At 29.2% G+C, this 12,395-nt stretch overlaps 2 protein-coding genes across 2 annotated transcripts; one reads left to right on the forward strand and one right to left on the reverse strand.

Moving 5' to 3' along the window:
- Positions 1-351: 351 nt before the first annotated feature.
- LOC137827037 (cytochrome c-type biogenesis protein CcmE homolog, mitochondrial) lies at positions 352-1,537 on the reverse strand. The gene has a single exon (XM_068633238.1). The coding sequence runs from the start codon at positions 1,385-1,387 to the stop codon at positions 647-649; it is 741 nt and encodes a 246-aa protein (XP_068489339.1). The 5' UTR covers positions 1,388-1,537; the 3' UTR covers positions 352-646.
- Positions 1,538-8,149: 6,612 nt separating this feature from the next.
- On the forward strand, positions 8,150-12,125 carry LOC137831760 (zinc transporter ZTP29-like). Its single transcript, XM_068639570.1, has 12 exons — positions 8,150-8,260; positions 9,062-9,120; positions 9,424-9,516; positions 9,611-9,703; positions 9,837-9,918; positions 10,002-10,057; positions 10,261-10,317; positions 10,435-10,475; positions 10,738-10,805; positions 10,973-11,029; positions 11,118-11,235; positions 11,738-12,125. Exons 1-12 carry the CDS (start codon positions 8,191-8,193, stop codon positions 11,775-11,777), a joined length of 834 nt encoding a protein of 277 aa, XP_068495671.1. The 5' UTR covers positions 8,150-8,190; the 3' UTR covers positions 11,778-12,125.
- The last annotated feature ends 270 nt before the right edge of the window (positions 12,126-12,395 follow it).

The following is a 12,395-nucleotide window of genomic DNA, read 5'->3' on the forward strand; positions in this document are numbered from 1 at the left end:
AACAAACTATGTCAGAACACATATTTACTAAGGTTAAGCACTTGAGCCCCAAAAGGAATTCAAATTTCTAAATTGCAAAAGGTTAAAATCACCACATTAAGTTCAAGATCCCCACAATCTTGGCTTATGTAAGTAGATGCTCTGAAATTTTGCATTTTAAACACCATTGCCAACCATTCACATCATGATCTAAAACACTGCACAAACTTAAGTTTAGCAGAATCAGATGCACTTCTGAGACAACTCTCTAACAGGAGGGGCTAGAAAGCACAAATCCATTACCAGTGTTAAACCATATCAATCCAAGGGCACAACTTTAAACCCCATTCCGGACCAAACATGTTACCCAAATTATACAACCATCAGTAACTTAGACCATTTTCAGATCAAAGTTTAAAAAGAGCTACATTATCATTGGGTTATACATTTATTAAGAAACAAATCGCACAATAATGCATTACAACAACAGGAAACAATTGCCTCATGTAATAAACAATCAAAATTCCTCTGCTTTATCCGTATTCCATCCTAATTATTACTCTATAAAAATTCTCATCCTGTAGTTAAATAATCCATCCACATCCCTAAAAAATGACAACACTATCTGTAATTTTAAAAAAAATTGATCAATACCGTGAATATCCAACTAAGTTGTCTTGGGTGCCTCCGCCGCTACGCTGGCAGCGGCAGCTTCTTCAATAATCTTCTTATTCTTCTCAATAGCAGCGGCAACTTCTTTCGGCATGTACTTCTCATCGTGCTTAGCCAGAACCTCCGCAGCACAAAAATAACACTCTAATCTCCTCGCTTTCTCTGACACTTTATTCGTCGACACCTCCTTCTTGATCTCCTCCGTGAACGGTTTCACGATCCCTTCCACCACCACGGAATGCCCTTCCCTGAACAAATCCGGCAAGGACCCCTCGTACCGGACCACGATGTCAGTGATGAGATCGGTGATGATGAACTCCACCTCCGGCTTCGACGCTGGGTAAACCACGCTGCCTTCGAGGACCAAACCTCCCAACCGGAACCGCGCCTTGGTGGGATTGGTCGCGTACTTTTCAAGCGCGTCGGTGGGAGTGATGTAGAACACCAATTGGTCTTGGAAGTTGTTGAGCACGATCACCACAAACCCTGCGAGGCCGCTGAAAGTCAGAGCGTAGGTCCAGAGGCGCCGCGTTTGGAGTTGCCGGGCGCGCGCGCCGATGTCGACGGACTTCCGCGGGCGTGGCGCCACGCGGCGCGCCGTGGAGAGGAGGCGGTGGGCGGATAGGAGGGGCGGCGAGGGTTGGAATGGAGGGCGGCGGAGGGAAGAGGGGAGGAGTGAGGCAGTGCGAAGGAAATGGGATCTGAATCGGAGGGCGAGTGACGAAGCCATTTGCATTGATAAAGTGAAAGAGAGTAGAAAAATGTTTGTTGGGTTTAGGATTTTGAATTAGACCAAGCCGCCATGGCTGAACCTGAAACTGAACCTGAACAATGCGATGTAGCCGAGAAGTTTCTCGTGCTATTGAACATGAAAAGAAAAGAAAAGAAAGAGGAAAATAAACACCAAATAGAATAATACCAGCGGAAATAGTCCCTCACTCACCCAACTTAATTTAATTATTATTTGGTTTAATTATCTTTTTCGTCTCTATATTTATAACCAATAGTCGATTTGGTACAGTGGTTTTTAAAAAATTCAATTTGGTTTCTAAGTTTTTTAAAATGTATTCAAAATGGTTTTTCTGTTAAATATTACCGGCGTTAAGTGGTACTTATGTGGCAAACACGTGTAAGTTACGTGGATTGTGCTTACATTACTTTGGTGAATACTGGATTAGGGTTTAGGTTATTCAAATTGGGAATTTCGAATTTCTGATTTAGAGTTTCTAAACCTATGTATTTTGAAAAACAATTATTATAAGACCAAACTGTGGTAGCTCTTATGGATTCATTAGTGAAGAAAATCTGCTTGTGCTCTATGTTCTAATGTATTACATATAAGATTGACCTCTGCTTGCTCTGAATTTTCTTGTGTGTTGTCCAAATCAAAGTTCTTAATTGTTCATAATATTTAACCGAAATGACCATTTTGAATACATCTTAAAAAACTTAGGAACCAAATTGAATTTTTTAAAAACCATTGTACCAAATTGACTATTGGCTATAAATATAGGGACGAAAAAGGTAATTAAACCTTATTATTTTAATAAATCACTTTCGTAATTTTATAGATACTTTTAAAATTTTGATTTTTTTTATTATAAATTTATAATACTTACAATTTTTTTAATTAATATATGAAATAATTTTATAAAATATTATTACAATTTATAACAAATATTTTTTTATATATCTTAAAAAGAGTACTAATTTACATTTTGATGATTTTGTAACAATAAATATCTCTTTAGGTGAAAGACCAATTATTTGAGCTTTTATGTAGTACATAGTTTATAATAAAAAAAATTAAATAAATAATAAGAATCTTATAAATATAGATATTTTTGTTACATAAAATTTGTTATTATAATGATTATAGTTTGATATGGAATATAATATATGTATTATATAAAATTAAATAATTAACAAATTTAGAAAGTACATATATGGATATATATTGTCAACTGGTTTAACCACTGCGTGATTTATTATCATTTAACTGTTTTACAAATTCAGTTTCTTATATAAAAAGAAGGTTAATTATTAAAAATTATAAAATAACAAAAAAAAAATTAATATGATTTCAATTTTTTTTAAACAATTCAATATAATTTCATCGGTTAGATTTCCCTTATTAAAACATATTACCTCAACATGTAAATGCACATTAAATTAAATTATATGTGTTGCTATCATATTAAAATATTTTAAAAATTGGGACAAGGACATAGAGTAGTTTTAGTAAAATTGGGACCATATTGATCTTTTAAAAAAGTTGGATCAAATTTAACTTTTTATAAGAATTTTGTAAGGACATTAAACTTTTTAAAATTTGAGAAAAATAATTTATTTATAAAGACTAAAAAATAATTAAACAAATAAACAAAAATATGCATATATTGACAATTACAAAACAAATGTTTAGATGTTTTCTTTCTATATATTATATTCATTAAACTGCATTTTACTTTCCTTTTAATATAATAAATAAACTTTACTTTTAATATAATAAATAAGTATGGTGAAATTTACTAATTGTTTTGTAATATAATGTATAATGTTTATATCTCACAAGTAAATAAAAAGTATGATACCAAAATACCTCATTTTGAGATAACAATTTTTTTTTATAAACAATATTTTTGACAAAAAATATTTATTAACAACATTAACTTTGGGAATTTATTTATTGTAATTGCAAGACTTAGTTTCATGAGAGGTTGTTTCCAAAGAAGCACACAAGGGAGATCGATACTTTCTAATACTGTTTTATGTTTATTGCAAGTAAGAATTTTTTTTTTTTTCAATATGATGACCTGTCAAGATTTCAACATCCAACATGTTTATGTAGAACCCACAATGTCTCCTTCAAACTCATCAAATTACAACAAATTATGTTGTTTATATAAAAAAAATATCGATAATCATGTTATTAAATTTTTGAACATCTTCATATTTTGGAGTCAATATGACTCACTATGTGAACTACATAAGATGCATCACATTTATGAAATTCTAATTGGGGTGATGTTTGTTATATAAATTTTAGTACTGAACAATTTTTTTCCCATGATATTGGTCATGGGATATTTTTACATCAAGATTTGTAGGTTCAATCTCATATCCAAGACCCATGACATATTATGCAAAACTGTGATATTATAATGACGACATGTTTTGTTTTGAATACAATACTTTTGTGTTACTCCATAAAAGAGACTTAACAATACATACAAAGATCATTTATGTCTTTATACCTTTTTTGAACAACATGATAAAAAATTTCTCTTAGTATCATCACTTTTTCCCTCAAATGAAGCACATTATAATCTAGAATCTTCTTTAATTGTCTATCTAATGCCTCCAAAACATATTTGTTAATATTGGGTACTTCATCCCAAATAACTACTCTAAAACCTAAATTTATGTCAACCATACATTTTTATCATTAAAATTTAGTTTATGGTATTTTAATAATTAATTTGTGCTTCTCCTTCAATTTTTCTAAGTATTGAAATATCTGGAGAGAAACACACCAACCTGTATCCTTTATAAATAAAATAATTTTAAATAGAATATAATTTAATAAGAGTAAATATTTGAAAACTCAACTGTAGAAAGAAAAGGAGAGTCACCTAAAAAATAATTACAGTAAATAATTATCATATTAATAAAATAAAATTAAATTCATTATTGTAAACTCACTTTTAGAACGTCTACGAATAGAAGTATTACTCTTTCTTTTCATTGTGTTTTTCAAACTCTCCCTTGGTTTTCCTCTTTCTATCACCTCTTTTTTACTTTTTTTTTAGTGAGATTCTTACTTTATTATTTTGGTACTAGTACTTCTCATCAAACTTTTGGTGGCTTCTTCTCATGATACGTTGAGTTAACATTTTGATTCTACATTTTAATGACTTTTGTGATAACATCAAAGCGATAAATATTTCATAAATATTAGACCTTTCATATTTTTTTTATATGTAATTATATGACTATATATTGTCTTTGATTTATTTATCTGCCAAAAATTTACTTAAACTTTCACAACCAATAAAATTAGGTTGTTACAATGTATGCTGATAAAAGAAGTTTTTACAATCCTCCAAATAACAAAACCCATACCACTAACAACTCAGATTTAATAATTCAGATCAATGCAAAATTTCGATAAGAACAAAATATATTATATATATATATATATATATATATATTACAAATTATATATTAAACATCATTGTATCTAAAACTTGAAATTAATTTCATTTGTGATTTTAATTCAAAAAATATATATTTAATTGTTGGCTCAATTTCCTATCTAGCACCATTTACATCTTTATTTCCCTAGCACCCTTTTGTTTTTATTTCTCTATCTAGCACTCTTTTATTTTTTATTTCCCTATCTAGCACCATTTTAAAAATAAATAAATAAATAATATTTTTTTTTATAATTTTAATTTTGAATGCATTAAAAAATAAATATTTTTAATGTTTAAAATAATTAGAAATATAATTAATGAATAAATAAATGAGTTTTTACAAAATAAAAATAAAAAAGTAATAAATTAAAAATGTTTAGTTTAAAATTATTTTTTTTTAAAATAAAGAAAATAAAAAATTAAACTATACAACAACATAAAAGTTGAATCTATAAACATAAATTAGCATTTATTTTTATTATTATTGATGATATAATCATGTTAATTTCAAGTAAAAAAATACAGGACATAATTATAAAAAAACCAAAGTCAATTAGTATTAATTAATAGTGAACACATAAATAATATTGAAGTGTCTACCCTAAATGCAAAATTCTAAAAAAAAGCTAATGCAAATGCTACACTTAATGCTTAAAAATGAGACCAAAAAAAATGCAAAACTAAATAAGTATAGAAAATAAAAACAACAACAATAAAATAAAAACAAAAAATAGATATAAATAAAGAATGACAGAAAAAAAAATAACAACTAAAAACATAAAAGATATAAAATAAAGGCAAAACAAAATAAGATAAAGATAAAAGATATAAAAAAATTCAAACAAGATAAAAATAAGAGATATAAGGCGATATTAAATAAGTATATGTTGATCATAAAAAGAAAAATAAATAAAAGATGATCATTCATTTGATATTTTCTTCAGTGGTACATTAAATAGTTTGTGCAAAAAATGAAACATAATTAATGACGAGAATTGCACAATCCAGTAATTTTTTTTTATAATTTTAATTTTGAATGCATTAAAAAAATATATTTTTAGTATTTAAAATAATTAGAAATATAATTAATGAATAAAAACATAAATAGAAATAAATAAAGAATGGCAGAAAAAATAATAATATTGTCAAACATCAAGATACACAAAAAGAACGTGTCCCAACATTACTAGACCGTCTACTTTTCGTCATTAATTATGTTTCATTTCGCACAAACTATTTAATGTACCATTGAAGAACATATTAAATGAATGATCATTTCTCATTTATTTTCCTTTTTATGATCAACATATACTTATTTAGTATCTTTTATCTTTATCTTATTTTGTTTTTCCTTTATTTTATACCTTTTATGTTTTTAGTTATTATTATTTTTTCTGTCAATCTTTATTTATTTATTTATGGTTTTTGTTTTCATTTTATTGTTGTTGTTTTTATTTTCTAGACTTATTTATTTTTGCATTTTTTTCTTCTCATTTTTAAGCATTAAGTGTAACGTTTGTATTAGTTTTTTTTAGATTTTTGCATTTAGGTAAACACTTCAATATTATTTATGTGTCCACTATTAATTAATACTAATTGACTTTGGTTTTTTTTATAAATATGTCCTGTATTTTTTACTTGAAATTAACATGATTACATAATCAATAATAATAAAAATAAATACTAATTTATGTTTATAGATTCAACTTTTATGTTGTTGTAGAGTTTAATTTTTTATTTTCTTCATTTAAAAAAAAAATTAAACTAAACATTTTTAATTTATTACTTTTTTATTTTTATTTTGTAAAAAATCATTTATTTATTCATTAATTATATTTCTAATTATTTTAAACATTAAAAATATTTATTTTTTAATGCATTCAAAATTAAAATTATAAAAAAATAATAATTTATTTTTAAAATGGTGCTAGATAGGGAAATAAAAAATAAAAGAGTGCTAGATAGGGAAAGAAAAAATAAAAAAGTGCTAGATAGGGAAATAAAAACAAAAGGGTGCTAAATAGGGAAATAAAAACAAAAGGGTGCTGGATAGGGAAATAAAGATGTAAATGGTGCTAGATAGGGAATTGAGCCTTAATTGTTTTATATTTATAATTTTATTTTAAGTTTGATTAATTCCAATGGCTCGAGATATAGGATAGAACTAATTTATCTTTTTTAGGTTCATTTCTAATATTGGTTGACACTGTTTTTACTTAACTTGTTATGTTGGATTATTTATTTTATCAGTCCTATATATTTTCACATACGTTATTACTCATCTTAATTTTCGTCTTATATATACATCTTTATATTAAGTTCATTATTTAAAATTTGAATACTTACACTATTAAAACATATTGAATCATATTCTTAAGGTTCGATGTTGAGATTAACAAGGTAAAAATAAACCAATTTTCACTTTAAACTAGCTTATTAGATTCATCACTCTAATTTATAATATTTTTAATATTTAGTTATGAAAGCAAATTAAATTAAAATTACAATTTATTTTGTATTATATAGGCAAAAGATTGTGTCGAAAGGTCAACCGAAAGATCAGGCCGAAAAGTTAAATTAAAAAAAAATAAAATTTAAATTAGTTACTCTAGCAAAGCTTATAAAACAGACCCAAATATATAAGTGTGTTTAAAAAATGTTAAGTGCAAAAAGAAAAGACCCAAGCAGCTTCTAAGCTCAATAAGATAGTCTTATAAATAAATGTTTAACCCAAGAGGTAAGATAAGTGAATTTATCTGATAATTATACAAAACTGATTTTAACTTTGTCATTGGAGTGCCATGCAGGTACATACTCACCCATGAGGAGAGAGCAGAATGAAAAAGAGACCAAAATGAAAAGGCAAAAGATCTAATTGATCAAGCCCAGTTAAATAAGTTTGTCAGTCATCTAAGTCTCATATAAAGTCAAAGAAAAAGTGAACCGATTGGAGAGAAAAACCGAAATCCCAATAATAGAAAGGAGTTTTGTTTATTATTATGGAACTTTTGTGAATAAGTAACATACACAATACCCAAGCTAGGTGATATGTGGGAGGTGTAATGTAGGATGAAGAAAGGGCTTGGATACTTTGAAGAGAGAGAAAAAGTGCTTTTCTTGGACCAATGACGCAATTCATCTCTTTCTTAATTATTTTGAGTTATAGTTTCTTCCACTATTGGAGTACTCAAACTTTATGGGCTTTCCCTCCACCAACACCTTTCATCCAAATAAAAATAATATAATAACAACTACCATGATTGTATAAATATTGGTCTCTCTCCCTCCATTTCAAATATATTTTCTGCGATTTCACCATCAATCAATCTTCCTTATTATTATGGTCATGGATTCTCAAGTGCTGCTGGGTGTTGCACTCTCATCTGTGGGTGGTTTCAGCACTTCCATCGGTGCTGCCTCTTCTCTCAACTTCCATTCATAATTTTAGTTTCATTTACTCTTTCTTTCATTTTGAAGCATGGACCTTTAGAAATAATTATTTAGATTAACCTGTTTTCTTCTAAAATCTGTGATTCAAATTCATCATATAGCAAAGTACGAGGAGTTTATCATGTTTAATCCAAAGTATTCCAAAACCACATCTTTCTCTAAAAGAAAAGAAAAGATTAAGAAAACAAATTAGAAACATGATAGGTGATGTAATAGAAAAGATAAGTTATATGTATTCGTTTTTACACACTCAGTGTTAGTTAAATATTGCTTATTAACATGTGTTTGCTATTAAAGAAACCATTTGTGTGGAAATGTGATATAAATCTATCATTGCTAGAACTTTTCATTTTTCTAAGACTTTTCCAGCAAATATTTAAAAAAATACTAAATATTATAGCAGATACATCTTTACAAAAAATGTAATCATGTTTTTAATTTATAAAAGCATTCATTTATACACCTGATTTTTAATGGCTCTTCATTTAGGAAACTTAGAACACATATATAGGATATTGATATATAATATCCATATCTTATATTTTAGATAATATACATCTGTCTTGTTAGGTTTCATTATCTATGTTTCATATATAGAAAAAATATTTGTAACTTAGGCATTGTAGATTCAGTGTTGACAAAATTAGGTTGGTTACACTATGTGTTTAAACACTTACGTAAAATGCCCAAAATTACATTCATTATTATTGTAAATTCTTATATATGGAGCAAGCTGGACTAACGTTTCTGAAATGGAACAGGTGCCCTTTTCGTAATCCTTAGTAAAGCTCCAAGTTTGAAGGTGCTTGGACTGTTACAGGTGATTTTTGTCGTTCCAACTCGAAGACTCTGTTTTATCTGTTTTGAGATTCTATGTGCTTTGAAGGATAAAACATAGATGAAGTTATTTAGATATATTGTGCTATTTTTTTAGTTGAAATTGTCATTTCTTCTCGACAACATAGGCACTAAATATCTGATTTCTGAGGTGAAACTTCGATTGTGATTGAAAAATAACACCAAATTCGAAGTTGTCATTTATAAAATGCATCATCAAGTCTATAACTCAATTCCTTGATTTGCATGCTTAAGCACATAACTAAAAGCTTTTCATTCCATGAAGGGTTTTGCTGCTGGTTTGATGCTGAGTATATCATTCTTTGATCTCACTCATAATGCCTTGAACTCACTTGGCTTCCTTAAGGGCAACCTTTGGGTATGATGTGCTCTTCTCTTTATCACAATTCAATTAATCTACCATGTTCCTTCAAACTTGTTCTCACCATAAATTTTGACCTCTTTTTCTCTAGTTCTTTGCTGGTGTCATATTCTTTGCTGTTGTTGCCAAATTCATACCAGAGCCAACACCTGTTCCTCCCATTTCAAATGAGAAGAGTAGGAAGGTTTGAATGAACTTTTACCCGCCTAATCACTGCTTTCTCTATTTTTCTGCATTTTCAAAATGGCATTGCAGATGCTTAGTTATTTTCTACAGATAAAAAAAACACTAATAATGTGTAACACTCTTGAAAACAGAAAGTTGGGAATGAAGGAAACAAAGACATTATGAAAAGGCGTCGCCGTCAAGTTTTACTCAGTGGTGTTATCACAGCCATAGGTATAGTTAATTGCATGATCACTTTCCAATAGAGAGTAGAGAAAATTTGATTTCTAACTTTTCATTTTGATTTTATCACACAGGTATAAGTCTGCATAATTTTCCAGAAGGAATGGCAGTGTACCTTGGATCCATGAAGGTAACCCTTCTGTAAAAAAATTTAGGTGGTAAAAATGTCTGAAATTTTTGTTGGGAATTCATTAATATCGATATCGACAATGACATGCATATGAATCCAGGGCTTTCATGGTTAATTGGTGAAGTTTTACTTGTACACTAGTATCTGATATGTTTGTTAATTTCACTTCGATTTTGATGATTGAGTCACACTTCTTTTAATAGGGAGTTCGTGTTGGTCTTAACCTTGCCCTGGCCATTGCACTGCACAACATCCCAGAGGTATGAACTTTTGTCAATATTATAGTTTATTTTGCCTTTTCTCTCAATGTTATAGTTTGTTTTTGTAGTATCATTTGCGTTTCACATAAACAATTATAACAGTCGTGTGCTTTACAGGGTGTTGCTGTTGCACTTCCTGTCTATTTTGCGACAGAAAGGTAAGAACCTTCGTGGATTCTTTATACTCTAGCGTAACAGTTTTTGTTGATTTGTAAGAACAGAGGCTTAAGACGTTCCATATGGATGAAGCGTATATGGCGAAGTTAACATAATGTTATTCTTTCTTTTGTTACACAATTACATCTGGAACAATTTATTGATCATAAGATCTATGAGGATGTTGTTTGCTATGTTTATATTTCACCAATAACTGGAAATTTGAGTTATAACTTTCCTTTTTCAATTGTGAATGTGTCGTAGTAAATGGGAGGCATTCAAATTGGCATCACTTTCCGGCTTTGCTGAGCCCCTGGGTGTTATAATTGTAGGTAAATGATCTGCTTTCCCATGATAATACAACCTTGCAAATTGGATCCCTTTCTCTCTCAATTCCAGAGTTGTTTAGTAGTTTTCATGCACATAGATATATTTTTAACACTCTCGAGTTATGGATATGTGTGAACTTATTGAGATGATTTTTCTTCCTTTTCTGTAGCCTGTTTATTCCCTACCAGTCTAAATCCTGAGATTCTTGAAGGTATCCTTGGATCAGGTCAGCACAAATACAAATTGTAAAAGTCACAATTTGATTGTGGGCACTTTGTTATGTATATTTTCTGATGGTTCATTTTGATTGACAGTTGGTGGAGTTATGGCGTTTCTAACCCTTCACGAAATGCTACCACTGGCTTTTGAGTATGCAGGACAAAAACAATCTGTTAAGGCCGTTTTTTGTGGGATGGCTTTCATGTCTGCAAGGTACTTAAAAAACATCTCAAAACCATTCTACATTTAGTTTAGTAAATTGTTTCATAGTACAACTCTTGCAATGTGGACTAATGTGAAAAGATAAAGAAATTTTGAAAAATTATAAACTGGTGTTTTCACTGTGTATACGTTAAAGTACAAAAATTTCTTTAGTTTTTGTTATTACTTTGGTAGCTTTTTTAATGCACACTAAGGTGACAAAAGTAAGTGTGGACTGACATAGATGGTTAAAAACCTGGTAACAATTCTTACCTTTATCTGAGTTTCAATTTCACAACACCTCTTTTCTGATTTAGTGGACAACCTACTTAGGAAGATTCTCCAACATTAAAGAACTAGTTAAACAGTTACAACTAGGTAGAGTATTTTTGGTTCTAATCTACAGTTCTAACATATTATAAGCGTTCTGCATAATAGTGTTATAGTACCACACCATTTTATCACATTTTATGTAAAAAAGAGTTGATAGCATATAGTATTGCTGGCTGTGCAGCTTGTATTTTCTACGTAGGAGCTTACCAGAGGACATGTAGCTGGGAACAGTCTCTTTCTTTTCTGAATGAGATGCATTTCAAAGTACCATTATGCACTGTCTTCTTGCTGCTGTCATCTGCAAGATGTCTTCAGAGGTGAAACTCGAAAATTTCCAATAACATTAATGTACAGCAGGAAGATAGCAGTTGAACATGAAGCAGATAAGATCCATTCATCTGCAATCATGGTTCCCCTGTATACATAAGTACAAACAAAAGCAACTTGCAATTAATGTTCTTCTGTTATCTTAAATTTCATGATTTGTGTTCTTTATTTACTACTAGTTCTTGGACTTGTACAACACACCACGCAATTTCGTTGGAAAAAAAGTCACTTTGCATCCTCTACTTTCACATGAATCTGTCTCTTGACTACATTTCAATTTAGCTGCAACGATTATGATAGAAAAATCCACAACGTTATGCACCAAAGTTCGAATTCTTATTAAGAGAGATATTCCTATGTAGTATGCATAAGGTGTTTCCAACAAGTTTGTTTGAAAGAGGAAAAAAAAAAGAAAAATCTTTCCTATTTCATGTCATGCAGAAAAAAAAATCTCTATTCCTTCATCCAAACCCGAAATTAGGTACTAGATTAAAATAAAAATGGCAAATACA

The sequence above is a fragment of the Phaseolus vulgaris genome, chromosome 11 (assembly GCF_000499845.2).
Source record: "Phaseolus vulgaris cultivar G19833 chromosome 11, P. vulgaris v2.0, whole genome shotgun sequence".
Taxonomy (NCBI): Eukaryota; Viridiplantae; Streptophyta; class Magnoliopsida; order Fabales; family Fabaceae; genus Phaseolus; species Phaseolus vulgaris.